The following is a 24870-nucleotide window of genomic DNA, read 5'->3' as shown; positions in this document are numbered from 1 at the left end:
GAAGGAAACTAAGAACTTGAATAGGGTTGATATACTGTCTATAGAAGAATGAATATAGAAATCTTAAACCAACTGAAACCACCATAATAAAGGGATTAAAGTTGAGTGAAGAAAATTAGAGGAGATGAACCAATACATATGTACATGGAAATATCACAAGGAAACTTCCTATGTAGCTACCTTTATCTCAAATAAGCAAAAATGTCATGTTTTTCTTTTTCTCTTTTCTTCTTTTTTTTTCCTATAAAATCGTAGAACAAGAGGGTGGGACAGGTCTTGCCTGGGGGTGTGGTGGGGTTGGTACTGGTGGGAGGGGGGAGGTGGCAGGGAAAGGGAGTAGGAGGTGAATACAGTGACAAAATGTGTACACATGTATATAAATGCAGAAAAGATATGTGTTGAAACTTCCAGGAATTGGGTGGGGGGAGAAAAGAGTGGTGGAGGGGGTGAATTCAAGTATGACATATTTGGTAAGAACCTTTATAAGTGTCACAATGTACCCCCACCCATCACAACAATAAAGGAAAATAGTATTTTCCTGGCTGGGCATAGTGACTCACATCTGTAATTCCAGCTACTTGGGAGGATCATGCTTTTTGGCAAGCCCAGTGAAAGTTAGTGAGACCCATCTAACAATAAGCTTGTCTTAGTGGCTCATGCCCATAGTCCCCACTATGAGGAGGTATAGGTGGTAGGGCTGTGGTTCCAGGCTGGCCTTGGGTAAATGCGAGACCCTATCTGAACAAGGACTAAAGCACAAAGGGTTGAGGCGTGGCTGAAGTAGTGGAACATCTGCCTAGTTAGCATGAGGCCCTGAGTTCAAACCCCAGTACCACCAATAACTAAATAAATAAAAATTTATTGTACTCTTTTCTATTTTTAAAGAGTTAATACTATTCACCGATCCACCCACCAACCCACACACACCTTTGGAAATAGCATGGTCTAGAACTAAATGAACGTAAGGTTAGCGAAAGATCAGCTGGGTGTATAGACCCTTTTGACGCTCCCAAGTCAAGACATTCTGAATGTAATAGGTAATTGGGACTGAGCAGCTGGCTTGAGTGTACACTAGTTGTACTGGTAGTTTTTTTTTTTTTTTTTAAGAACAATATTAAGAGAAAAAAAGTCAAGTTACAAAAAGGCAACAAATCTCACAATCTCTTGCTTGTGGGTGAGAAAACATCCAGAAAGCCAGGATGCTGGACGCCTAGCTTAGCTGACCAAGAGAAAGTCTGAGAATCATTTTCATGAAACCTGGTTTGCTGCCCCTGAACACTGTTCTTGATAATCTTTTGATCATATGGTTCGCTCTCACAGCTGCTTCCTCATTCTTGTTACAACACAACTCCATTGCTGACAAAATTTTTGTGTGTTGAGATGTCTGTCTTGGGTTGGCTAATTCAGAGTTACCAGCTACGGAGCTCCACGGAGTACCTAAGCTATATAATAATAAATCAGCCTTCCAAAAAATGATGGACATTTCACTTTTAGAGTAAAGATGTAAATTTGTATTTAAAATGTTATCTGGTAATATACAGTGGATTTTTATTAGATTAGCAGTAAAACAAAACCTTAATTATCTAAAGTTAATTTAAGTGCCAACATGTATTCACACATACAGCCTCTCACATTAAAATTATAAGATTAAAGGCACATATGAATTGGTATATCAAAGCAGAATGTATTAGGATATTGATTATATTTAAATAATTACTTTTCTTTTTCCTTCTGTAGGTGAAGAGGGCTTGATAGAATTCACCACGGTGGCTTTCGAGTCTCCAAAGGCATTGCTGGCGGAGGCCTGACTGGGGGGCAGGTGGTGCAGGGTCTTATCTTTCAGGCTGTCCTCATAGCCCTCCATAGCAACAGGGCTGGTTTGGTCATTTTTTAGAACAGAGCCTGATCCAAAGAGTTCCTCCATCAGGCTGCTTTTCTTATCTCTGAAAGCTATGTCTTCCACTTTTGCTCTGGAGGACTTACCAAATGAGGGCTCGTACCTGCTGACAGGGTGCTCGAGCTTCATGTCTTCTGTGTTACTGCGATGTCTGCTGGTGCTGGCATGATGGCAGCGGGCACTGCCTGTGCTGGCTGCCGCCCCAGAGGTGGGAAGCCCCTGATGCAAGTTCTCGGTGGCTTCTGTGAATGAGTAGTGCTTCCTTTGTCTGAAGGATACCTTGGTATTTGGAAGAATGTATTTATCAGGTATCTTGTCAGTGTCACTTATTTGTACACTTCTTTTAATCTTTTCTTGTGTAGTGTCTTCTTCCTGACTGCTTTCTCTTTCAGGATGAATTATCTGAATTCTTTTTGGTGATAATTCTTGTTCTTGTAAAATGGTCTTCTGTTCTTCATCTTCCGTTTTCTCTTTTTGTCTCCTAACATTCTCCAGAAGAGGTGTTTGTACTTCCAACTGTTCCTCTTCCTTTGATAAATCTATATTAGGAAGACAGACAATTTAGTGCCCTTAAAACTCAGTGGATTTCTGGGCTGGGGGTGTGGCTCAGTGGTAAAGTACAAAGCAAGCATGAGGCCCTGGGTTCTGTCCCCATCATCACAAAATGAACAAAGAAAAACCCCAAGCAAACAAAAGCTTGATGGGTCTCTGTTTCAAGATGGCCTGTTTAGCACATTAACTGGCACTTCCTGCAGCACATTAGAGGGACATAAGGTAAGAGCACGAGTGTGGGCAACGCAGCCTCCAGAGGAGGGCACGCTGAATTAACAAGCCTAACGAACTACTTTTCCAGAACATCTCAAATAAATGGCACTTATGAAACCAAGAGAACATTAATAGACAAAGAAACAAAATTTGCCTACAAGATTATTAAAAGATGTTCAACATGAGAAACTGGACACAGTGCCAGTTAAAGCAATGGGAGTGTTTCCACCATCCAGTGGAAAATAACTTCCAGACTTGGTGAGAACATGAGATTGCAGTTTTTCATCCTCCTTGGTGGGTGTGTAAATTGGTAGAGCTTTTTTGAATGTCAGTTTATCAATACCTAGCAAAACTGAAATGAACACACTCTTAGGCTCAATGACTTCACATTTAGGAAGAATACATACAGGAATCCACAAAGAGGTGTGATGTTGATTGCAGCGAGGCTGCGTGTAGGGGAGGCTGTGAGTATGTCATAGGAGAAGTGAAGTGTTAGTCCATGCAAATCAGGTAGTTCTCTAAGGAGCAAGGGGGACAGGGTGACCCATACTAGAAGAGAAGCCGTACAGGGCATGTTGCATTTGTCCACTGCTGTCTTCCCAGTTCTCAGAGCAGGGCCTGACACATGACATATACTCAAAAAGGATTTGTCAAATGAATGAATAAACTTCCTAGGACAATAGGTATTACTGAATTGGGCTGAAAAATACATAAAAAATTTAAATAGACCACAGTGAAAATGCAATTGGCAATCAGTTTCCAGAAAACTGCACCAAAGAGTGTCTTTATAGGTGAGTGCTACCAAACTGTGGTGCTATTTAAATCTTATTTGGTGTCACCAAAGAAGGTGTGGCTTGCCCAGGGCTTCTACTGTGAGAGCTCACTGTGTTCAGCAAGGCTATTCTCCCTAACCCAAGGGAACACACACAATCCCAGCCCAGAGTGAGCTCTGGAATTCTTCATCTGGGGCTGCTCTCTTCTCAGGAGTTCTTGCTTAGTCTTGTGAGGTTTTACCCAGACGTGCATTTACAATAATGTAATATGGAAACAACGGGGCAAGTGTCCTCAAAATCCTGAAGGACAACGACCTCCAACGAACAATTTTCTACTGAGGTGATTATTGATCAGGTGTATGTGTAGAATAATGGCATGTCCAGATGAAAGGTACAGGTTTGCCTCTCTACCCACTCATTCTCAAGAAGCTAGTAGAGGTTGTTCTCCTTAAAACACAATAGGATCTACCAGAAAAAGACAAGGACATGGTTTGGTAAACAAGATTCAGTAGAGAAGGGGGTGGTGACAAGAATCTGCAGGAAATGATGAAGGAGGGCCCCATCTGTGCACTAGAGGCTGAGACGGCTAGGACTCCTGCTCTGTTATCCCTCTAGGTTCCCAATACCAGGTGAGCCAAGTTTGTGGCCTACCTCCGTGGATTGGTGAGTGTTATGTGGTCTCCTGTACCCTGAAGCCTGGACTGGTTTAAGACTCTCCTTGCACCCAGAGAAGCGTTAAGGTTTGACCTACTCTTCAGAGCTGGGGGTAAGCTTTGGTGATCGTGGCAGGAAGAGAGCCCCCCGCCATGAATTAAATAGCCAGAACCTTGATCTTGGACTCCCCAGCCTCTAGAATTGTGAGAAAATAAATGTCTGTTGTTTTAGCTCCCAGTCTGTGGCATTTTGTTGTGGCAGCCCAAATAGACTAATAACACAGGTACATAGGAGGACGGGGCTGAGAGAAGAAGCAAGGGACTGACTGGCATAAAAGCCAACACTGGTAGGCAAGGCCAGGAGAGAAGCTTGGGTTCTAAGGAGCACTAACGTTCTGGGTGCACCGTGTTGCTTTTATTATAATTTTGTAAACTGTATGTGTTATGTGTTCTTTCATAATACATCAAAATGCACAATTTAAAAAAATCAGGTAAGAATAGAGGAGACATTTCCCCTCCTTTTTTGAGACAGGGTCTTACTTTGTGGTCTAGGCTGGTCTTAAACTCATGATCCTCCCACCTCAGCCTCCTGAGGTCTGGGATTAAAAGTAAGCACACCACCACACCCAGTTTGAAAGAGTTGTTAATTCCAGGTGTGGCTTTACGAAGCTGTTAGGATTACTGGGACTGAGCATGGTGACATAATGTAGGAGGCAGAGGCAGGAGAACCACAGTCTGAGGCCAGTCAGGGGCAAAAACTCAAGACCCTATGTGAAAAATAACTAAAGTGAAAAAGGGCTGGCAGCATGGCTCATGTGGTAGGGCTCCTGCCTAGCAAGTGCAAGGCCCTGAGTTCATTCCCCTGTACCCCACAAAAAATTACCTTCATATTTTTTCTTAGATTCTTCTTGCTTTGGTAATTTACTGATATAGTGAGGAATTTCATAGTGTGTTTCAGATGATTTTTCTTTATAACCAGTGTTTCCTGTTGGCTTTTTACCCTATAATTTAGAAAAATAGCAAAAAATACATTTGGGAGGTGTAGAGTTTTGAAATTGTGTTTCACGCTAATGAATATACAAGCACTTTTTAAAAAATAGAATAAGTGATTGTAGTTTACTCTATAGTCTTAAGACATGTTGAATTAGACCCTGTGAGATTTCAAATTTGCCTTACCTTGCTTGTCAAAGATGGGACATCTTCTGATTTTTGAGTTTCCTGGTGTCTCATACTTATAAATGATATATTTTTCCTGTCTGCTTGTACAGATTTTGTTGAAGAAACTGCAGAATAGGTAGATTATATGCAAGAAACATTTTACATCTGGAAGCAATTTTGACATTAAACATAAAATAGCATCAAAATACACAATGTTGAAATGAAACAAGGTACAGGAGGCACTTTCTAAACATTCATTACATGAAAAACACTTGGAGGTCCCTTTTTGTTTTTCGTGCCATCTCCTTGTTTTGTTTTTTTTTTTTTTGGGCCACATAGGTTAGGTTTCAGTGTTAGAGTAAGGCAGGTGGGTGTTGGGAGAAGACAGCTGCTAGGAGATGAGGAGGCTTGCTCTGTGAGGAACACGTTGCAATAAAAAGGTCCAGACTGAGAACAGTAGCATCACCATGGATGAACCTCTGAACACTGTGCTGCACAAAAGAAGCTAGATACAGAAGAGCAGTGCATGCCAGGTGATTCCACTGACAGGAGGTTCTAGAACAGGCAAACGGAGCCATTGTGACAGGGAGATTAGTTCCCATGAGAGGTGGGGACGAGTGACTGTGAAGGAGCACTGGGAGCTCCCAGGGGGAGGTGACCTCATCACGGGGGAGTTTACATGGCATGTCAAAGTCATTGCACTGAAAAGCTGAAACAAGTGCATTTTGTTGAAGTAAAGTTCCTTTTCAAAAGCCACACACTGGCTGACAGAGATAATTAGAGAGTTCAAGTCCTGGCAGACGTTTTGCTTCAAGCTGAAAAGTTACCTCATTCTACCTGAAGAAAGGACATAAGACTGAACCAAAACTGAGAGAAGGGGAAAGCATTTCTACTCTTTTCTAGCTTGTCAGTATTACAGCTTCATTATTCTAGAATCACAATGTGTACTTCAATGCCCAAAGAGATGATTTTTAAAAATATCCATTATTTTGGCTATATAAAATAGGAAAATATGACCAGATGATTAAAAATAGATTTTGAGCAAAAGTAACTAAAACATACCTTTTGGGTAATCATCTTTTTCATGTAAATTTTTAAGTATTCGATTAGTATAGATGTTTTTAATTTCAAGCTCATGATCCTTCTCCTAAAAAGAACCACAATGTCAACTTTTCTATAAATATTTGTTTATAAATATTTGTTTAGAAAAACAATGTAGGTGAATCTATAGTTCTGCAAATCCCAGAAACAGGCCACATCATTGTAACCATTCCTAACACCGAAAGCACTGGCTTTTTCTTAGAAGTGACACATTACAGTGATGAGGACCAGACTCTGAACAACCTGGCAGGTAAGCTGCTTTCACTGTGCTCTTCCTGTCCCCTGGGCCTGGCCTGACCTTTATTGTCCCTCTGCACTGTCCACCAAAGAGGCCACTGGCTGCATGTTGTGATTTAAATTAATTAAAGTGAAAAAATTGCAGTTCAGTTCTCAGTCATACCACCCATGTATCAGTTGCCCCAACACTATTGTGACCAGTGACCACGTATTGGGCAGTCGAGAGCCAGCATTCCCATCGCCTCAGAAAGGTCTATCAGACAGGGGCTGTGTTGGCACAAGTTCAGTGTGGGTAAAACTTAGAACAAGGACATCTTTGCACTATTTTAAAATCTCAATATTGGCTTTTTTAGGTCACGGCAAAACAAGTTTTGAAACTCTTACCTCTGTGTTTGTGTGTGTGTGGTTTATTAAATACTCAGTGCTCCTTCTTAATCATGCATCAAGAGGAAACTGGGACTTGACCACCAAGTCCCTTTCTCCAGGTCCATCTCCATTCCCAACCCTGACTTATGAGGCTCATAAGGAAGTCTACTTCAGTTGTAGAAGACAAGACCATATAGACTTCTGTATGTCTCAGTTGTAGAGTGTAGGTTTGTATTCATTTAATCATAAAGTTAGTTCACTATGAGTGGTACATAAAAGGATAAAACATGAGAATATTAATCTCTTTTGGAGTTAGGTCCCAGAAGTAAAATTATTATGGCCCATCTCCCTTTACTTCTTTCTCATTGTGGTGACACTTAGCTCAAAGGTTGGAAATGCTGAGTTTATTGCTGTGAAAAGGTGAGTAAGTGTACTCTGGACTATTATGCTGAACAGGAAGGAGACAGTATAAAGCACTTACAGTGATTTTTCACTCACACTGCCTGATACAAAAAAGGTCTCGATTACTGGGAAGTTCAGTTTCATGTCTGGGCTGGGCTGGGCACACAGAGGACAGCATGTAGCTCAGCAGGGAGCAGGAGGAGGCAGGTGGAGAGCAGTTGTGTGTGTAGCTGATGCAGGCAGGGATGGCGGGGGTTGGAGGGAAGAAACAAGAAGGACAGTCCTCCTTCAGGCTTGGAATGGAGGCTCACATTGGGTACCCAGGACAGAGCCAGGCCCCAAAGTCTAAGGCAACAATTTTGGAACACATCCAGGTTACCAGTGTGGTTGAGTTCAGTCACTTAATCAAGGGAATAAGAAAAATAATCCACAATGAAGAATGCTCCTGGGATGCTTGGGGATACCCACAGCAAAGGCTGCTAGCAAGCTCATGGGTTATCAAGTCACAGTTAAATGCAAAGTCGGGTCCTGGTATGGAACCATTTTTGATCGGTGTAGATGACTTCTAAATATTAGGTAGGAAGCAATGTCTTGGTGGCCCACACCCCTGGCAGAAGTAAAACTATTGCCTGGTGTAAGCAGGGGTTGCAGTGCCTCATCTGGGAGCTGTGGAAGGCTCTCAACCATCATTTTACTTTGGCCCATACTCCAAAAATGGGGCTAGGCTTGGTGGTGGGTGACTTTGAAAACAGAAATAGACATTCTGAGTTTTAGGACCAGATCTTACCCTGATCAAACAATAATGACTTGGGTTAATGTGGCAGATTGTATTTCCTAAAATTGCCACAACAGTATTTCTGGTCCCTGTGCTCTTTCAGAACTGAGCCTCCACACCAACTTTACTGCCTACTTTGGACTGCCTTGGCACATGGAGTGAGGCAGAAGCGATGTGTGACTGCCAGGGCTAGGTTGTAAAGGACAATATGGCTTCTGCCTGGTTCTCACTCATGTCCATCCCTTCTCTCTCTCTCTGTCTCTCTGTCTCTCTCTCTTAACCCCTCTCTCCCTCTCATCTTCCCTCCTTTCCTGTCTCCTCCTGAATATTCATTCTTACTCTTGGAACCTAGCCACTAAGATATGAGGAAGCCCACACCACATGCAGAGGGCCCAGTGTGGAGTTTCGGCCAACAGCCCATCTAAGATCTCAGTTGTCAGCTGGCACTGCTGCAGATACAAAGTGGGACTTCAGATAATTCCAGTCCCCAGCCCATGAACCATCCTAACTGCTCCAAGAGGGGGAGAATGAGCTGTCCTTGACAAGTTTTGTCTAAACTGTAGATTAAAGAACAAAATTAATGTCATTTCTTTATTACCTTTTGGAAGAAATTTTTATACAGCATAGTAATGGGGACAGTTTCATTTTCAGTTTTCAGGAACCTCTGGAGCGTTTTCCATAGTGGCTACACTAATGTGCGTCCCCGCCAGCAGTGTGTACAGGTTCCTTTCTTCACATCATGCTATCATTGCTTGTTATTTTAAATTAACTTATTTTGGTAGTGGCCTCTCTGACTGGGGCGAGGCAGTCTCTGTTGTAGTGCTGCTTTGCGTTACCCTGATGGCTAAAGATGCTCAACATTTTTTCATATTTTTTTTTGGCCACTTGTATTTCTTCTTTTGAGAAGTGTCTACTCATATATTTTGCCCAATTTGGGTACTAACTGTCTTATTTAGCTTTTCCAAACTGTTGGACACTTTAGAAAACTTGAAGGCAGAAAGACAGCAAAGTCTGCAAAGTAAGTATTTGAAAATTCTCAGGGTTGCCTGGAGGCATGGCTCAGTGGCAGAGTGCCTGCCTAGCATGTGTGAGGGCCTGGGCTCAATCCAAAGCACTGTGAAACAATATTATTTTTAAAGGAGTGTGCATACTTTTAAAAAACAGTTTTGCAAATTTTTATTAATTTTGAGTCTGCAGGGGATTGAGCCCAGGACCTCATGCATGTTAGGCAAGTGCTCTACTGCCGAGCTATATCTCCAGTCACAAATGAGACTACATACATTTTTGGATCTTTAAAACTTACCCTCAGTATTATAATTTTATAAGTTAATCTTAAAATTTAAAAAACTACTTTGAGTTACTTTAAAATGTTAACAAAATGCAGTATTAACGTCTTGAAATAAAGTGATGACATTAAGGTTTACAAATGAATAGGACAGCGCTTTGGTCACTCATCACTTCAGATCCTCTTATCTGTTCATGACTGCAGGGAGGAAACAACTTGAAAAACAGAGTCGTGAAGTTAAATGACTGGAAGATGTGTTGGGACACAGAAGTCCACATCATTTTCACACGCTGTTTGGAAGGAAATACCTTAAGCTTTTGTTGCAGGCGTTTCACTTCCACTTGCAGAGTCTTTGTAGCCGTTTGAGCCGCTAACGTCTTCCGGTTCTCGATGGCCAGCTGCCGGCCAAAGGCTCGGTTGTTCAGCCTCAGCTGTTTCTCTAAGCTCTGAAAACAGGACACATTTCAACTATTCTGTACGCATTTTAGCATTATGAAAACAGAACTGATTACACTTACGAGAATGCTACCTAGGGGACATTATTGGAAGTAAGTATAACCAAAGGGGGAAAAAAGCATAAATCTCAGATCCCTGTTCTAGAGAATTCAAGAGAATAAATATCATATGTTACAAACCCAGTGTCCCAATGTTTTTTGGAATTTGCTAAAAAAGTTTTACTAAAAGGTCAGTAATATAATCAGTGTCATACCTTACATCAAAACCTAAGCAGTTCTACCCATATGAACTACTCTGCTGCCATCCTCCCTGGACAGCCGTCTAGCATGAGCACTGACTGTTGTGGACAGGGATTCCCAGAGAACAGAGACAGAGACTGGACTGTGTAACAGACCCACGCCTGTCCACAGTGATGGACAGTGAGAAAACTGATTTGGCCTGATGACCATCTGCACACACCCCACCTGTTCTTTGTAAGAGCTATTTCATTGGAGAACTGTTTGGTCCAAACTCTGACAAAGGGCTTGGCCAAAAGGACTTTTTTTTTTTTTAAAGTAAAATGGGCTCTTCCCTTTTATAGCATTAGTAATTTCCCATTAAAGACAAGTGGAAAGGAGAAGGCTAAAAGGATGACATTATCACTAAAAATCTCATTCCCTAAAATTAACGTTCAAAAGATATCTACATGTTTTGGTCCATACAACATCTCTCTCCACCACCAAATACAACCAAGTTGGAATGCCCCTCCCTACTAGCAAGTGCTTCTGGTCACCAGTAATGGTCAGCTAGTTCTGGAATTGGTTTCGGTTTTGTTCATAAATATAAAACATGAACTTCTGTAACATTTATATATAAAAATACATACGTGGGATAAAATACATTTAATCTTATATGACACATGCTAAGATGGGCCCAGTACTACCCAAAAAAACAACTAATATGACCTTGGAATACAAGAGTGAAGGGTGAGGTTGTTCACTATTTTCTATACCTCATACATCCTTTGTGTGTGTGTGTGTGGTACTGGGGTTTGAACTCAGGGTCTACTCCTGAGCCACTCCACCAGCCGTTTTTTATGATGGGTTTTTCAGGATTTTGGGTCTCTCAAACTATTTGACCAAGCTGACTTCGAACCGTGATCCTTCTGAGTAGCCACCATCTCTTGGCTCCTATATCCTTTTCACGTGAGACAACTCTTTTTGTAAGTGGAGAAGTTTACCAACAGAAGAAATGATGGGTAAAAATGTGAATGAAATGAGCTTGTTATTTATTTCATGATCATAGAGAAAGTAAGCTTGGTAGTGTGCACACCTGTAATTCCAGCACTTGGGAGGCTAAGGTAGGAAGATCACAAGTTTGAGGCTAGCCTGGGCTACATAGTGAGACTGTCTCAAAAAAGTCATAGAAAATGCTTATCAAGGAATTAATACAAATTAATTCCATTTATGTTTACATCCATAGAGACCTAAACTAACTCCCATGTAAAACAGGCAGAACTCTATATGATCAGTGCCTTCTCCCCAGTTACACTTGTAATGTAATTAGTCTCCTGGCTTCCGACAACCAGGGACTGTTGAGGAAAATCAATCCATTCATCTTCAGTTATTTTAATTCCTTTTCCTTTTCTATTCCCAGAAACATTCTGGTAAAAATTCCTGTTTCTCATAACTGAACATGTGTGTAGTAGTGATCAGCCAGACCGATGGAGAATACAAGCAAAGGGTTGATAACACAGTGGTAGGTGAGGAAGCAGCCTTTCAACAGCAGTTCAAAGAAGGGGGCTCACTTCAAAGGCATCCAGGAGATGACCCTGAGCTGGACATGCCTGTCCAGTTACAGAGTGAGCTCTTGCTCGCTGCAACAGAACTAGTGGCTCCAGTTTTGAGCCTCCCACTTTTCCTTCAAGCCTCTGCCTTTGCCCTGTCCTCCACTGGACGCTTAATTATTCAGTGGACCATGAGCTGGGTGGTCTGTGGTGCTCTGGAACAGGGCAGGCAGATGGGATCAACAATTACCCTCTGTGGATTAGTTTTGGAAGCTTAAGATTTCTAGGCCTCTGAAATACAGACCTGTATTTTCTTGTCATTTGCCTCCATTTTTGCCATAAGAATAGACAGTCTGTGAGTCAGCTCTTCCCTTTCCGCAAGGTTTTTGTCCTCGGAAAGCCTCTGCAGGGCCTGCAGGGCATCCTTGGTCTTTAGTAACTTGCTGTCGGTCTCTCTGAGTTTTCTAGATACAGTTCTTTCCTTCTCCTGAGATCTCCTGAGGAGCTGCCTTAAATTTTTCACTTCATTCTGATGTTTAACTGTAATTTGAGGGAGATTATTTTGTGAGTTCTCATATTTTCCTATAGCTTTCAAGTGCCTAAGCTGGAGTTGTTTCAGAAATTGGTTTTCGAGGACGATGGCTTCCAGTTTGCGGTGCATGTCAGCTAACTCATTTTTGAGCTCTTTAATCTTATGAAGCCGTGCTGAGAGAATTCGGTGGGCCATGGCATCTCTTCTTTGGGTAATCAAATTGATTTGAGAGTTAAAAAATGATGTATTCCACGTGTGCTTTTTCTCAGCTGCGATTTCCTTCTGGCCTGTGGAAGGAGACAATCCAGTGTATTATTGGCAATCTAGACATGTAAACATGCACATATGCGCACCCCACATGCACACACACATATACACCAGCAGAAGAGGAGCCAGAAGGGGGAAGAACTAACACTGAATGAATACTCATGCCTTGGTGTAACTGCATCTAGTTTATAGCTGGAGATTTAAAGTCATTTGCCCAATGTTACACAGTCATGAAGTGACAAAGAATGGATTGAAAAGCAGGTCTTCTTTGCCTCTCAGACCTGTACAGAGATTTCTGCAATAAAAGTTATATTAAAAGGCACGATACTGTAACAGCTGACATTTACTAAACACTTTGCCACGTTAGACATCGAACTTATTGATTTGTGTAGACTATCTGACGAATTCCTTCAACAATACGTTACGAGGTAATGAGAGTGTAGCGTGAGACTGCAACGTGAAGAGCTCTTATATTCAAAATAATTCTTAATACTGTGCACAAAAGAATGAATATAGAACATTGAAACCTGCTGAAATCATCATAAGAATGGGACTAAGGTAGAAAGGAGAAAAATGGAGGGGATGAACCAATTTGAGACACAATACACATGTACCTGGAAATGTCATAATGAAACTCTCTATAGAGATAACTTAAGCAAACTTGTCTTTAAAAAAAAAAACAAAAACAGGACAGGAAGGTAAAGCAAGTCCTGTCTGGGGGTTGGTACCAATGGGAGGCGGGAGGATATAAGGAAGGCTGTAGGAGGGTGAATGTGGTATAAATATTATGTACTCAAGTATGAAAATGGAAAAATGAGAACTTTTCAAACTATTCCAGGAATGGGGGGGATAAAGTAGAATGATGGAGGGGTGAATCTAACTAAGTACATTGTAGGCACTTTTGTAAATGTCACAATGTACCCCTAGTACAACAATACTTTATTTAAAAAACAAAAAACCCCAAATTACCCTTAAAAGCCATTAAACTGTATTTATCTACATTTACATTTATATATGTATCATTTTAATGAATCCATCACAATCAGTTTTTCTTTTGTGTCTTGGGGCACTAATAATTGGCATGTGTTCAGGGGTCTATTTTAAACAGAAAGTATCTAAAGACAATACACGTAACACAAAGTTTATATAGCTGAATTTGAGTGTGTTAAATTCATGTGTAACATCACTTCTTTTTTTTTACACATATTCTTTGGGTAATATTTATTTATTTAAATTATTCATTTATTCATATGTGCATACAGTGTTTGGGTCATTTCTCCCCCCTACCCCCCTCTCCCAGCCAGTCTCCCCCTCCCCCACTCAGTTCCAGGCAGGTCCTGTTCTGCCTTTATCACTAATTTTGTTGAAGAAAAGCATAATAAGGAAGACAAAGCATTTTTGCTAGTTAAGAATAGCTATACAGAGATATTCCTAGCATTGCTTTCATGTACACGTGTTATGACCCACGTTGATTCATCTCTAATTGATCTTTACCCTGGTTACTGATCCCCTTCTCATGATAACCTCTGTCACTTTAAGGTTTCTGTATTAGTTCCTCTGGAGTGGGGACATCAAACGCTTTCATGTTTTGGGTTTTCTACCTATTCCTATATCTCCCGCATGTGCTCTCCCCTTGTCATGTGAGCCAAGTCCAACCACATTGCTGCATTTGCCCTAGATCTAAAGTCCACATATGAGGGAGAACATACGATTTTTGGTTTTCTGAGCCTGGCTGACCTCGCTCAGAATGAACATTATTGTTCTATTAATCTCATTTTTTGGTGGGGGGTAGTACTAGGGGTTTTAACCCAGAGCCTCGAGCTTGCTAGGCAGGTGCTCAACCACTTGAGCCACGCCCCCAGCCCTATTATCTCATTTTGAAGATCAGATAGTGGCACATGGGGACTCCTTGCTAATAGGTCCACAGTGACGGTGAGCCAAAACCCACTGGGTGTCTATGCTATTGCTCCATAGGTGCATGCATGTGTGTGATGCATATGTGTGCATGTGTGTCTTTGTATATAAATATGTGTGTATATATATCAGCACATCTTACAGCTAGCCTGCCTTATTTGTGGATTTAGTGCATGTGGTTTGATGAAGCACAGTCAAAAATAAAAAACAAAGAAATTAAAACAAAATTTAAATTCCCACATGTGCATTACACAGCTAAGAGAATACAGAGAAGCTCTCGGTGGGTCCTGTGTTATCATCAGTTGTATTTAAATCAGTGTGATCTGCTGAGTGTCCCCTTACCCTTAATTTTGTGAAAATATGCCTCCCCAAAACCAAATGGTGCCCAGAAGGAAAAGTTAATGTGCTTAATTTAAGTGATGAAGTGAGAATGTGTCCTTAGCAGAGGTTGGGTGGCGGTATGGGAGATATGAAATCCAGCAGCTGCAGGGCAGCACTGGGCTCTGCATGCTGTGCATGGTGGTCTCCTTGGAACCAAACACCCAAGGACATGAAGGGTCTAGTGGATTGTGTGAAAGGGAGATTAAAACTGCATTCTAAAACCTAAAAGAGCCTAGCTCTTGTTCTCGTTCTGGAGAAAGAAGGGTGCTTAGGGACCAGTATCACTGGAGCCCTAACCCTAAGCAATTGGTCTGTGTGTGGACGCATCATTTGAAACATGGACTAATAGTTTAGTGGTGAGAAGAGAAATTCTGCCTGTGTTACAAACAGTGAGTCAGTAGAAACAAGCATGCTTTTTGGAGATAAAGCTGTGACTGTGATAGACCACCAGATTTTACAGCAGTCTGCAAGTGCACTTCAGGGGCACTTATTTTCCCAAAGGCAACAACAACTTGGTAGGGCTGGGGTTGAATACTGAGTGCTTTAGAATAGCTTGTGACGACAGTGAAGATGCATGAAGATTTACTTAAAATATTTTCTCAATATTAATATACAACAGGACACTGAAGCAAGAGCCAACCCTTCACTCTTCTGGATTATGGATTTAGGGATCCTAGTCTCCCATGAAGTGCTGGAATTGATTTAGGTTGCTCTTAATTGATGAACACATATCATACATAAAGGACTCAGCAGATATTTGTGTAAACAAGTGAGGGACCGGTTTAAAAGGCTAAATGATTAGTGTTCAGAACTCAAGATGCAGTTTGCTTCTTGTAAGTTTTGTAAAAGCTGACTGCCTTTTTGAATAGTCCCACAAAAAATTAAAACTGATGTAAAGGTTAGCACATAGATCTATGACCCCTGTCGTATGCCACTGGACCAGGGTTTCAGAATTCTATCATTACTTATTTATTTTGATAAAGGGTCTTGCTATATTGCCTAGGCTGATCTTAAAATCCTGGACTCAAGTGGTCCTCCTGCCTCATTTTTTCAGTGAAATATATAACTATTTACACCAAGTAAAATGAAGATCAGTTTTATATCAGCTCAAATCAGTTTTTTTTTTCCAAATCAATTTTGGTTTGAGAGGTTGGGTTTTCAGAAATCTGTAAATTTTCAATGTGGATGAGGGTTGTAGAATTGCAGGACCTAGCCAAGATATTGTTTCATAGTAACAGCCTCTTCCAAATTCTATAAAAACAGACTTCTTTTGATGGAGTCCATCATGAGAGAAGGATGTGGGCTTTTTATTTTCTGCTCAGGGCCTTATCAGCAGTGTGAGGCCCATTCTAGCCTATCTATAAAAGGGATTTTTAACCTTTTGAGAATCTGGTGAACACTATGGGTCCATCCCCCTAGAAAAGTTCACAAAAACACACAGGCAAAAAAACAATGCATGAAATTTCATGGGGTTCACTGACATGTGTCTTAGAAGAACTCTTGCTCTAGGAAAGAGGGGAACTGAAGAGTGTCCATGGTCCAGAGGTTGCACTGAGGGTCTTGGACACTCCTGGTAATAGCAGGCTGGGGGAGAATGACACTGGGTAACCGTAATGGTGGTAGATGAGCGCAGAGATAGTAGGTTTTCAATCAAGTATTGGCCAACTGTCGGCTGAGAGTATTCTAATGACTGAAGTGGAAAGGAGCTCCAACTATCCCTGAGTAAGGAATACTTATAATCTCTAGATCACCCACAATGGGAAAAAGAAATTACAGAGCAGGGAGGAAGGAGGCTAGCAATCTAGGGTATTACAAGACTGACTCCAACTTGGACCGTAGGAGTTGATGGGGTTGGTACTCTAAAAATCCACAAGGAAATAACATTAGCAATAGTCTTTGGTGCCTCTCTGTTTCAAAATATTGTCTTTGCCGTGCCTCACCAGATTTGGAGACCATCCTCTTGGGGTATCGAGACAGGCATTTACATTTCATTGATAGTTCAAACCTTGATTCTTCAGTGGAGATGAGAGTCAAGATGCCAGTGAAATCCGGGTGTTTTAGGACATTGTAACAAGGCCACCTGTCAACTAAAAATGGAACCAGCCTCACTAGCAGGCTCCAGTAGTGAGGAGCCTGGACTAGGCTTTACATTTTCAACCTGTTATTTTCTAATTATCCTTAATTTCTCTATTTCCTAATTCCTTCTAGAAAAGTTCACTATAATACACATTTATAATATGGAAAATCAATATATCTGAATATGGACCACTTTGAAATGCATTAAATAAAGTCATTGTAACCAGGGATCAGCCTTGGTTGGGAAATTGGGCTTCTTACCTTTGGGCTGGGAGATTTTAGCAGCATTGTACCTTTTCTTCGCCTTTTCTTTTACCACAGACTGCTCTAAATAATTTCTGTTAGTGGCTGCTTCTGAACATTCAGAGAGAAAGTCTTCTGAGTAGTCATAGTGAGAATTCAGGCTTCTGCAAGAGTATTGAGACCTGCTGTAGTCCACGCTGCCGTTGGATGCCTGGCTGCTCTTGGACAAACCGCCTGTGCACAGGCTTCCCCTGCTCTTCTCTAATTCCAAGATGGGGAAAAGCTCGTCGGTGTGTGTTTTTGTTGGATCAGCCAACGACATAGTAAACAACCTAATAAAAGAAAAGTGTTTTTGAGTTTATAGCTAATGACATTAAAATGAACCTGTGCTTTGTTTTCTTTCAATTATTATGGACAAGTAGAAATGTGACATGATACATTATTGGAAGTACATCTGGAAGAATTAAGTTTGTTTTTCACATTATTTCTACATTAGAGTTTAAGAACCTTGAGACCAAACTTTGGTAATATTCACAGGTAATGTAAGATAAAATCATATTAGATAATAATACTGAGAACATTTATGAGTTAGTGAAGTTCATTCTCATTTTTAAAGGCTGGTTTTTGTTTTTAATTTTTTTTTGCCTTTAGGATGGAAGAAATCTGTAAATTTGGACAGCTGGTATGGAGTATAACAGTGTGAAATTCAGACGTATTTATGGAGCTGTTCACTTTCACTTAATAATGATATTGCATTTGATAGCAAACACATATAGTATAACAGAATAAATCTCCTTGTTTTATAGACCTAGTACTTGCTCTAAACCAAGAGGAGTAGTGTATTCCAATGATGTGAATTGACCTAATGATTATAAGTTTCTTTATGTTTTAACCCAGGACATTTATTTTCCTTCCTGTGTTTTAGAGCGTCATAACATGAATGTGATCCCATGAGTACACACAGGGAGAAGAAGCAATTCAGAAAAGCATGCATGTCTTATGGGAAAATCATCCAGGGACCGAAACTTCTGAGAAGTCCATTAAGTGGAGAACTTACATTTCCTTAGTAAAGAACTGACCATACTTTCAGCTACACTGAAAACAAACTTTTATAAAGTGATCGGAAAAACCAAAATGAAGTTCCTGAATTATTATAGATTTAATTTTTCAACGTGAAAAACTGAAAGCTTATTGGGGACCTAAATAATAGTAAAAATAGACTTCAAAGGTGTATGTTTAACAGCTAAAGTGAAAATAAAATTTGGTGGTGTGACCCCACTTCCTAATTAGGGACATACATAGTTGGAGGATCTTGTAACCAAAGGCCAGAACTGAAAAATTAACTTTTTTGAAAAATTAATTAAAACCAACATGGCATTATCTTTAATTTGGGAAGGATTTGATTTAAACTGGGCATAATTTAAAGTCATTTAAGCACAGTAGTTTATCATTTGTAGATCAGGACTGTTTTCAGTTGGGTGAATTACTCCCAAGCCACATGCATAGGTAACTTCAGGGATCCTGGTAGCTTAAGTAACTCCTTACTTTTTGTCCCAAGGATATTAACATTCAGTAAAAAATAATTTGTAAGATTTATTTATTTAGTTAGTTACGGTAGTAGTACTGGGTTTGAACTCAGTGGCTTGCACGTTGCTAGGAAGGTGCTCTACACTTGAGTCATTAAAGTACTGATTGGATTAACAATCTTTCTGTGATGAGCACAGCTAGGAGACAATGTTCCTCCTGTCTGCTTCACACAGGCTTTCCCATACCTGTCATGCTATACCCAGCTTCTTGTCTTCATCTGAGGACTAGCCTCTGGGGGAGGCTGAAAGCTGCTGTTAAATACACAGGCCCCAAGAACCGGAGATTTTCACAGGAAAGATATCTCCTGAAGAACACTGTGTACACCTCTAAGGTAGCTCAAGACAGCTACTAACAAATATATAGTCCAGCTGGGTGTGGTGGTATATACCTTGTAATCTTAGTACTCAAGAGGCTGAGGCAGGAGGATTAAGAGTTTGAGACTAGCCTAGGCTACATAGTGAGGCCCTATCTAAAAAACCCAAAAACAATTAGTATATCCTTGATAATGTAGGAAAAGTGGATTCCAAAGGACATCCTAACAGTATAGTCTTTATTCTTGATAAATAGAAACTGGATTCCAAAGGACACCAACTTCTGACACTTTCAATAAAGCCCTGTTAGCTGTCCAAACTGAGAATTTAAAATGGACGGGACAGGCAGTCACAGGAAGGACCCCAAATGCATGTACACAATACAGTTAACTTTAGTTGGAAAGCGGGTCTGAAACTAGATCCATGTTTATCACCCTGTACTATTATCAACTCAAAATGGATCAAGGACCTTAATATCAGACCTGAAACTCTGAAGTTAGTACAGGAAACAGCAGGGAATACTCTGGAAGCAATAGGTGTAGGCAAGGACTTCCTCAATAGAACACCAGCAGCCCAGCAACTAAGAGCAAGAATGGACAAATGGGACTACATGAAATTAAAAAGCTTCTGCACAACAAAAGAAATGGTCTCTAAACTGAAGAGACCACCCACAGAGTGGGAGAAAATATTTGCCACTATACATCAGACAAAGGACTGATAACCAGAATATACAGGGAGCTCAAAAAACTAAACTCTCCCAAAATCAATGAACCAATAAAGAAATGGGCAACTGAATTAAACAGAACTTTCTCAAAAGAAATTCAAATGGCCAGAAAACACATGAAAAAATGCTCACCATCACTAGCCAAAAAGGAAATGCAAATCAAAACCACACTAAGATTCCACCTCATCCCTGTTAAAATAGCTATCATCAAAAACATCACCAACAACAGGTGTTGGTGAGGATGTGGGGGGGGGGAAAAGGAACACTCATACACTGCTGGTGGGAATGCAAGCGAGTGCAACCACTCTGGAAAAAAATTTGGAGGCTTCTTAAAAATCTAAACATCGATCTGTCATATGATCCAGCAATCCCATACCTAGGGATATACACAAAGGAATGTGACACAGGTTACTCCAGAGGCACCTGCACACCCATGTTTATTGCGGCACTATTCACAATTGCCAAGTTATGGAAACAGCCAAGATGCCCCACTACTGACGAATGGATCAAGAAAATGTGGTATTTATACACAATGGAATTTTACTCAGCCATGAAGAAGCAAGAAATCTTATCATTTGCAAGTAAATGGATGGAACTGGAGAACATCATCCTGAGTGAGGTTAGCCAGGCTCAGAGGACCAAAAATTGTATGTTCTCCCTCATATACGGACTTTAGATCTAGGGCAAAGGCAGTAATGTTGTTGGACTTGGGTCACACACTAAGGGAAGAGCACATACGGGAGGAATGAGGATAGGTAGGAAACCCAAAACTTGAAAGTGTCTGATGTCCCAACTGCAGAGGAGCTAATACAGTAACCTTAAAATGACAGAGGTTAATATGGGAAAGTGACTTGGAAGTAGTGAAGAGGTCAGGTATAGATGAATCAATTCGGGTTGTAATACACTTTTGCATGGAAGCAATGCTAGGAATCTCTCTGTATAGCTATCCTTATCTCAACTAGCAAAAATGCTATGTCTTTCTAATTATTGCAGATGTCTTCTCTTCAACAAAACTGGAGAAAAGGGCAGAACAGGTTCTGCCTGGAAGCAAGGCGGGGGCGGGGGGGAGGGAAGAGGAGGGAGTGGGGGGCAAGAGGGAGAAATGACCCAATGTATGCACATATGAATAAATGAATAAAGAAAAAAAAGAAGGCAGCTCTTGGGTTTTGTTTTGTTTTGTTTCTTGGTGTTACTGGGGTTTGAACTCAGGGCCTCATGCTTGCTAGGCAGGCACTCTTCCACTTGAGCCATTCCACCAGCCCAAGAAAGCACTTCTTGCAGTTCTTTGTGAGGCACTGCAGGAAGGCACTATTAGGCCACTGTGTCTCCATAGCAGCCTACCTCACTGGCAGATTGAAACAAATAAATCCATTTCCTGGGTCTTTAAAAGGATTATTTTTTCTTTAATTCTCAATTCTCTTGTTTTATCAAGAATGCAAAAGAGAAATTAGCTGGTATCAGATCCTTTTGAACGGGAATCTAAACAATCTCTCGAGAGGTTTTATTTTCCTAAAACAATTTCTGCTTTTTGCTGCCTCTGCTTAGCTCTTGTAGATTTTCCATTGTCACTACGAGGAATCTCATTAGCAATACATGCATTACGCTTCACCAGTGCTTTCATGTTGTACAATTGCTTTAGCATCGTCCATCCTCGCTGCAGAGAGGGAACAGGCTTAGACTGGTTAAAGTCTAAGTGATGACCTGTGCTTTCCAGCTCAGGGCCAGTGCTTTCTTTCTCAGCTTCACAGTGTGGACAGCACACTTGGGGGAACATCACATAATCCAAATGCAAAGAATTCTCTTTTCAGACACATTCTTCTATGTAGCAGTGGGAATCAGCAGAGGCAAAGATCCTTATTTGTGAAACTTTGTATCTGAATTAAGAATAATCCCAGATGCGATCCCAGTTGTTGGTGTAAGAGACCCTGAAGGACATTGCTTCGCCTGGCCTTGTCCCTAGGAGCTGAAGTTGTTCCTCCTCACCCTGCCTGCTCGCCCAACTTGATAAATTCAAATGGCCTGAGCCATGGCTTCTTATCTGCAGGCATGTTTTTGGGCCACTTGTCCCCGACATGAGCTAGTCTTTCACTGATCTCTCTTGAAAAAGCCAGATAGAGTCCTTCCTCCATCTCCAGTTTGGAATACTCCTCCCTCAGCAAGACTCAGGTTGGGGGCATGGCTCAGGGGTAGAGCACACGCTTAGCCTGTGCGAGGTGCTGGGTTCCATTCCCACCACCGCAAAAGAAATAAAGTCTTGGCACACCAGCATTTTTAGGTAAACCTTATTAATATGAGAGTATTTTTCATATCCCATTTATAATCTGCCCACCAGCTACAGAGGTGGCAGGGAGTTCGATGGGGCAGAAAACGATAGACAACTTGAAGGCAGGCAGAGTTGGGGTTGAACCTGGATCTGTCTCTTGGCCATCTGCACAATGTGACTCACACTGCCATCAAGGGGGAATGAGATAGTGTTCCTAGAATGTTTATCACATGGTAAGCACTTCCAAGTATTAGCTTCCCTCCTGAAGAGTGATTCTGGGACAAACCAAGGACTGTCAAGGGCACTGCTAGGTCTTCAGGTGAGAGATGCAAAAGACAGTTTGTTTCCCATCAGCTCTTTTATTAGAAACAGTTGTTGTATGAGCTCCCTAGGCAGAACTGTCCTGGAGGCAGAGGCCATGTCTTCTCCTTGTGGAGCTTCTTCAACCTAGCATAGTGCTGCCAGCCAATATTTTTACATGTTTGAACAATGACCATTATCACCCCATCTGACTACTGTATGATAAGCACAGAGGCAGGAGTTTTGCAAAGCCAGCTTCCTACTCATGAAGATGTCTTGTGAAATAGGCCTTATCAGTTCTGTTTTACAGATGAAAAAGCTAAGGCTTAACAAGGTTAAGTACCCTGTCCAAAATCAAAGCCAGTCAGTGGCAGAGCTGAGTTTTGAACCCACATCTGCTTGATGTTAAAAGTTGTTTTTTTTCACTGCATCACACTGCTTGACCCCAAACACACATAATTTGACAGACCCATTTATCTTACAATCTTAAAATGTTTGTTATTCGAAAACCTGTGATAAAGCTAAGAGAATTACCTGCTACTATTTTATTTCTATTCTAGAGTTCAAAATCCTAGACTAACTGAAAATAATCACTTATCCCTCACTCTTTCAGATTAACTAATGTGATGTACCCTGAGGTTGACATGACAGGAACAGTGAGGTATAAGTAAGTTGGGGGGGGTGTTCTCTTCCATTTCTAGGTTAGAATATTGAGGCCTACTGATGTGATTTTATCCCAACTACACTTTTTTTTTTTAAGATTCTCTCTGAATCACATGCTGTCAATGGGCTTAGAAGACCCTTGAGGACTCTACTAGCCACCTTCGACTCTTAGTCTAAGAAAAACTGATGTAACGGGAAGAAAAACATTCAAATTGAACTCCATTTGAGCTGCATGAAACTTAACAAACCAGACTAGAAACAACTTCACTCTTAACCTGTACTAAAATGCACATAATGGATAGTTGTGTAGCTCTGGCAGGGAGAAAGGTGGTGGATTCGAAGACATTATTGCCTTCCACATGTGTGTTATAATCAGAAGCCTCCACATGGCTGAATTGTCCCATTAAGTACAGTTTCCTGTGGGTCCATTTTGTAGGATCCTTTATTTTTCTTTTGCTTTTTCTCTCCTTTTATTTTCTTTCTTTCTTTTTTCTTTTTGGAGACAGGGTCTTCCTATGTAGCCTAGTATGGCCTTGAACTCAAGACTCTTGCTGAGGCTGCGTAAGTGCTGGGATTATAGTTCACCACCATGCCTGGCTTGCAGGATCTTCATAATGAGGAGTTAGTAACTGCTACTCCTATAAATTATTTGAAAAATCATGTACAGCTAAAAGTGTCCCAATGAGATGCCACCTCACTAGCAAAACTGTCCAACCTTTCCTGTTCAGCAATTCACTTTACCTAAGGCTAAGGCTGCTCCCTTAGGATGGGCTACGATTTTATAGTGAGTCATTTAGTAGGTGTACTGCCAGGCTGCTTGCATCGAATGTCTGAGGTGCGTGGCACGAGGCAGTTATTCTACTATTGGTCACTGTTATGACCTAATGTGGCTCAGAACCTCAGGTTAACTGTTGTGTTTACTGTCCTATAATTAAGTGGCTACAATATCTAGAGATCAGAAACTATAATTTCAATTCATATCCTAAGACACTGAATTTTTGGGAACTTAACCTTAAAGTTGTTATAAAAGTTTTAGGTAGCATATTTCTAGGCTATATTGTTTTGAATAATGTATTTACAAATCGGTAGCATCTGCATATTACTTGGTTGGCCCATAGATTCATCAGGACTTATTAATATTAATATCTCTAAAATGAACTTCAAGGCAAAACTTCTTTTTGCTACAACACAGATAATTTTTTTTTATTATTTTATCATTTACTCACATGTGTATACATTATTTGGGCCACCTCATCCCCTGCCCCCTGCTGCAGGCAGAACCTGTAACGCCTTCTTGTTCTCTGATTTTGTTGAAGAGAAAAACATAAAAGATAATAAGAAAGACATATCGTTTTTGCTAGTTGAGATAAAGATAGCTATCCAGAGAGATTCCTAGCATTGCTTCCATGCCTTTGTGTATTATAACTGACATTGGTTGATCTCTACGAGACCTCTTCACTAGTTCCCAGTCCCCTTCCCATAGAGGCCTCAGCCAGTTTAAGATTACTGTATTTGCTCCTCTACAGTGAGCACATGAACCACATTCAAGTTTTAGGTTTCCTGCCCTTTCCCTCCCATGCATGTTCTGCCCTTAGTGAGTGACCAATGTCCAATAATATTACTGCATTTGTTTTGGGTCTATAATCTGCATATGAGGGAGAACATATGATTTTTGGCCTTCTGAGCCTGGCTAACTTCACTTAAGATGATGTTCTCCAGTTCCATCCATTGACTTGTGAATGACAAAATTTCATTCTTCTTTGTGGCTAAAATTCCATTGTGTATAAATACCACATTTTCTTAATTCATTTGGCAGTAGTGGGGCATCTTGGCTGTTTCCATATCTTGGCTATTGTAAATAATGCTGCAGTAAACATGGGTGTGCAGGTGCCTTTGTAATAATCTGTGTCACATTCTTTTGGGTATATCCCTAGGAGTGGTATTGCTGGATCATATGGCAGATCTATGTTTAGTTT

General features: G+C 40.9%; 1 protein-coding gene across 4 annotated transcripts in view; it reads right to left on the bottom strand.

Annotated features, from left to right (window-relative positions):
* Nucleotides 1-1216: 1216 nt before the first annotated feature.
* Lca5l (lebercilin LCA5 like) overlaps nucleotides 1217-24870 on the bottom strand; it is a 37456-nt gene continuing 13802 nt past the window's right edge. For all 4 annotated transcript variants that reach the window (XM_074072627.1, XM_020161759.2, XM_074072629.1 and 1 more), the window contains 7 exons: nucleotides 17065-17378; nucleotides 11938-12452; nucleotides 9721-9858; nucleotides 6309-6393; nucleotides 5265-5371; nucleotides 4972-5089; nucleotides 1217-2436 (listed from right to left, as the gene is read on the bottom strand). In XM_074072627.1, coding sequence (XP_073928728.1) covers nucleotides 1706-2436; nucleotides 4972-5089; nucleotides 5265-5371; nucleotides 6309-6393; nucleotides 9721-9858; nucleotides 11938-12452; nucleotides 17065-17368 — 1998 coding nt within the window. In that variant the 5' untranslated portion in view covers nucleotides 17369-17378 and the 3' untranslated portion in view covers nucleotides 1217-1705. The remainder of the gene's footprint in view (nucleotides 2437-4971; nucleotides 5090-5264; nucleotides 5372-6308; nucleotides 6394-9720; nucleotides 9859-11937; nucleotides 12453-17064; nucleotides 17379-24870) is intronic.

Source organism: Castor canadensis, chromosome 5 (assembly GCF_047511655.1).
Source record: "Castor canadensis chromosome 5, mCasCan1.hap1v2, whole genome shotgun sequence".
Lineage (NCBI taxonomy): Eukaryota > Metazoa > Chordata > Mammalia > Rodentia > Castoridae > Castor > Castor canadensis.
The sequence above is the reverse complement of the archived record's forward strand: the minus strand, read 5'-3'. Positions and strand labels throughout refer to the sequence as shown.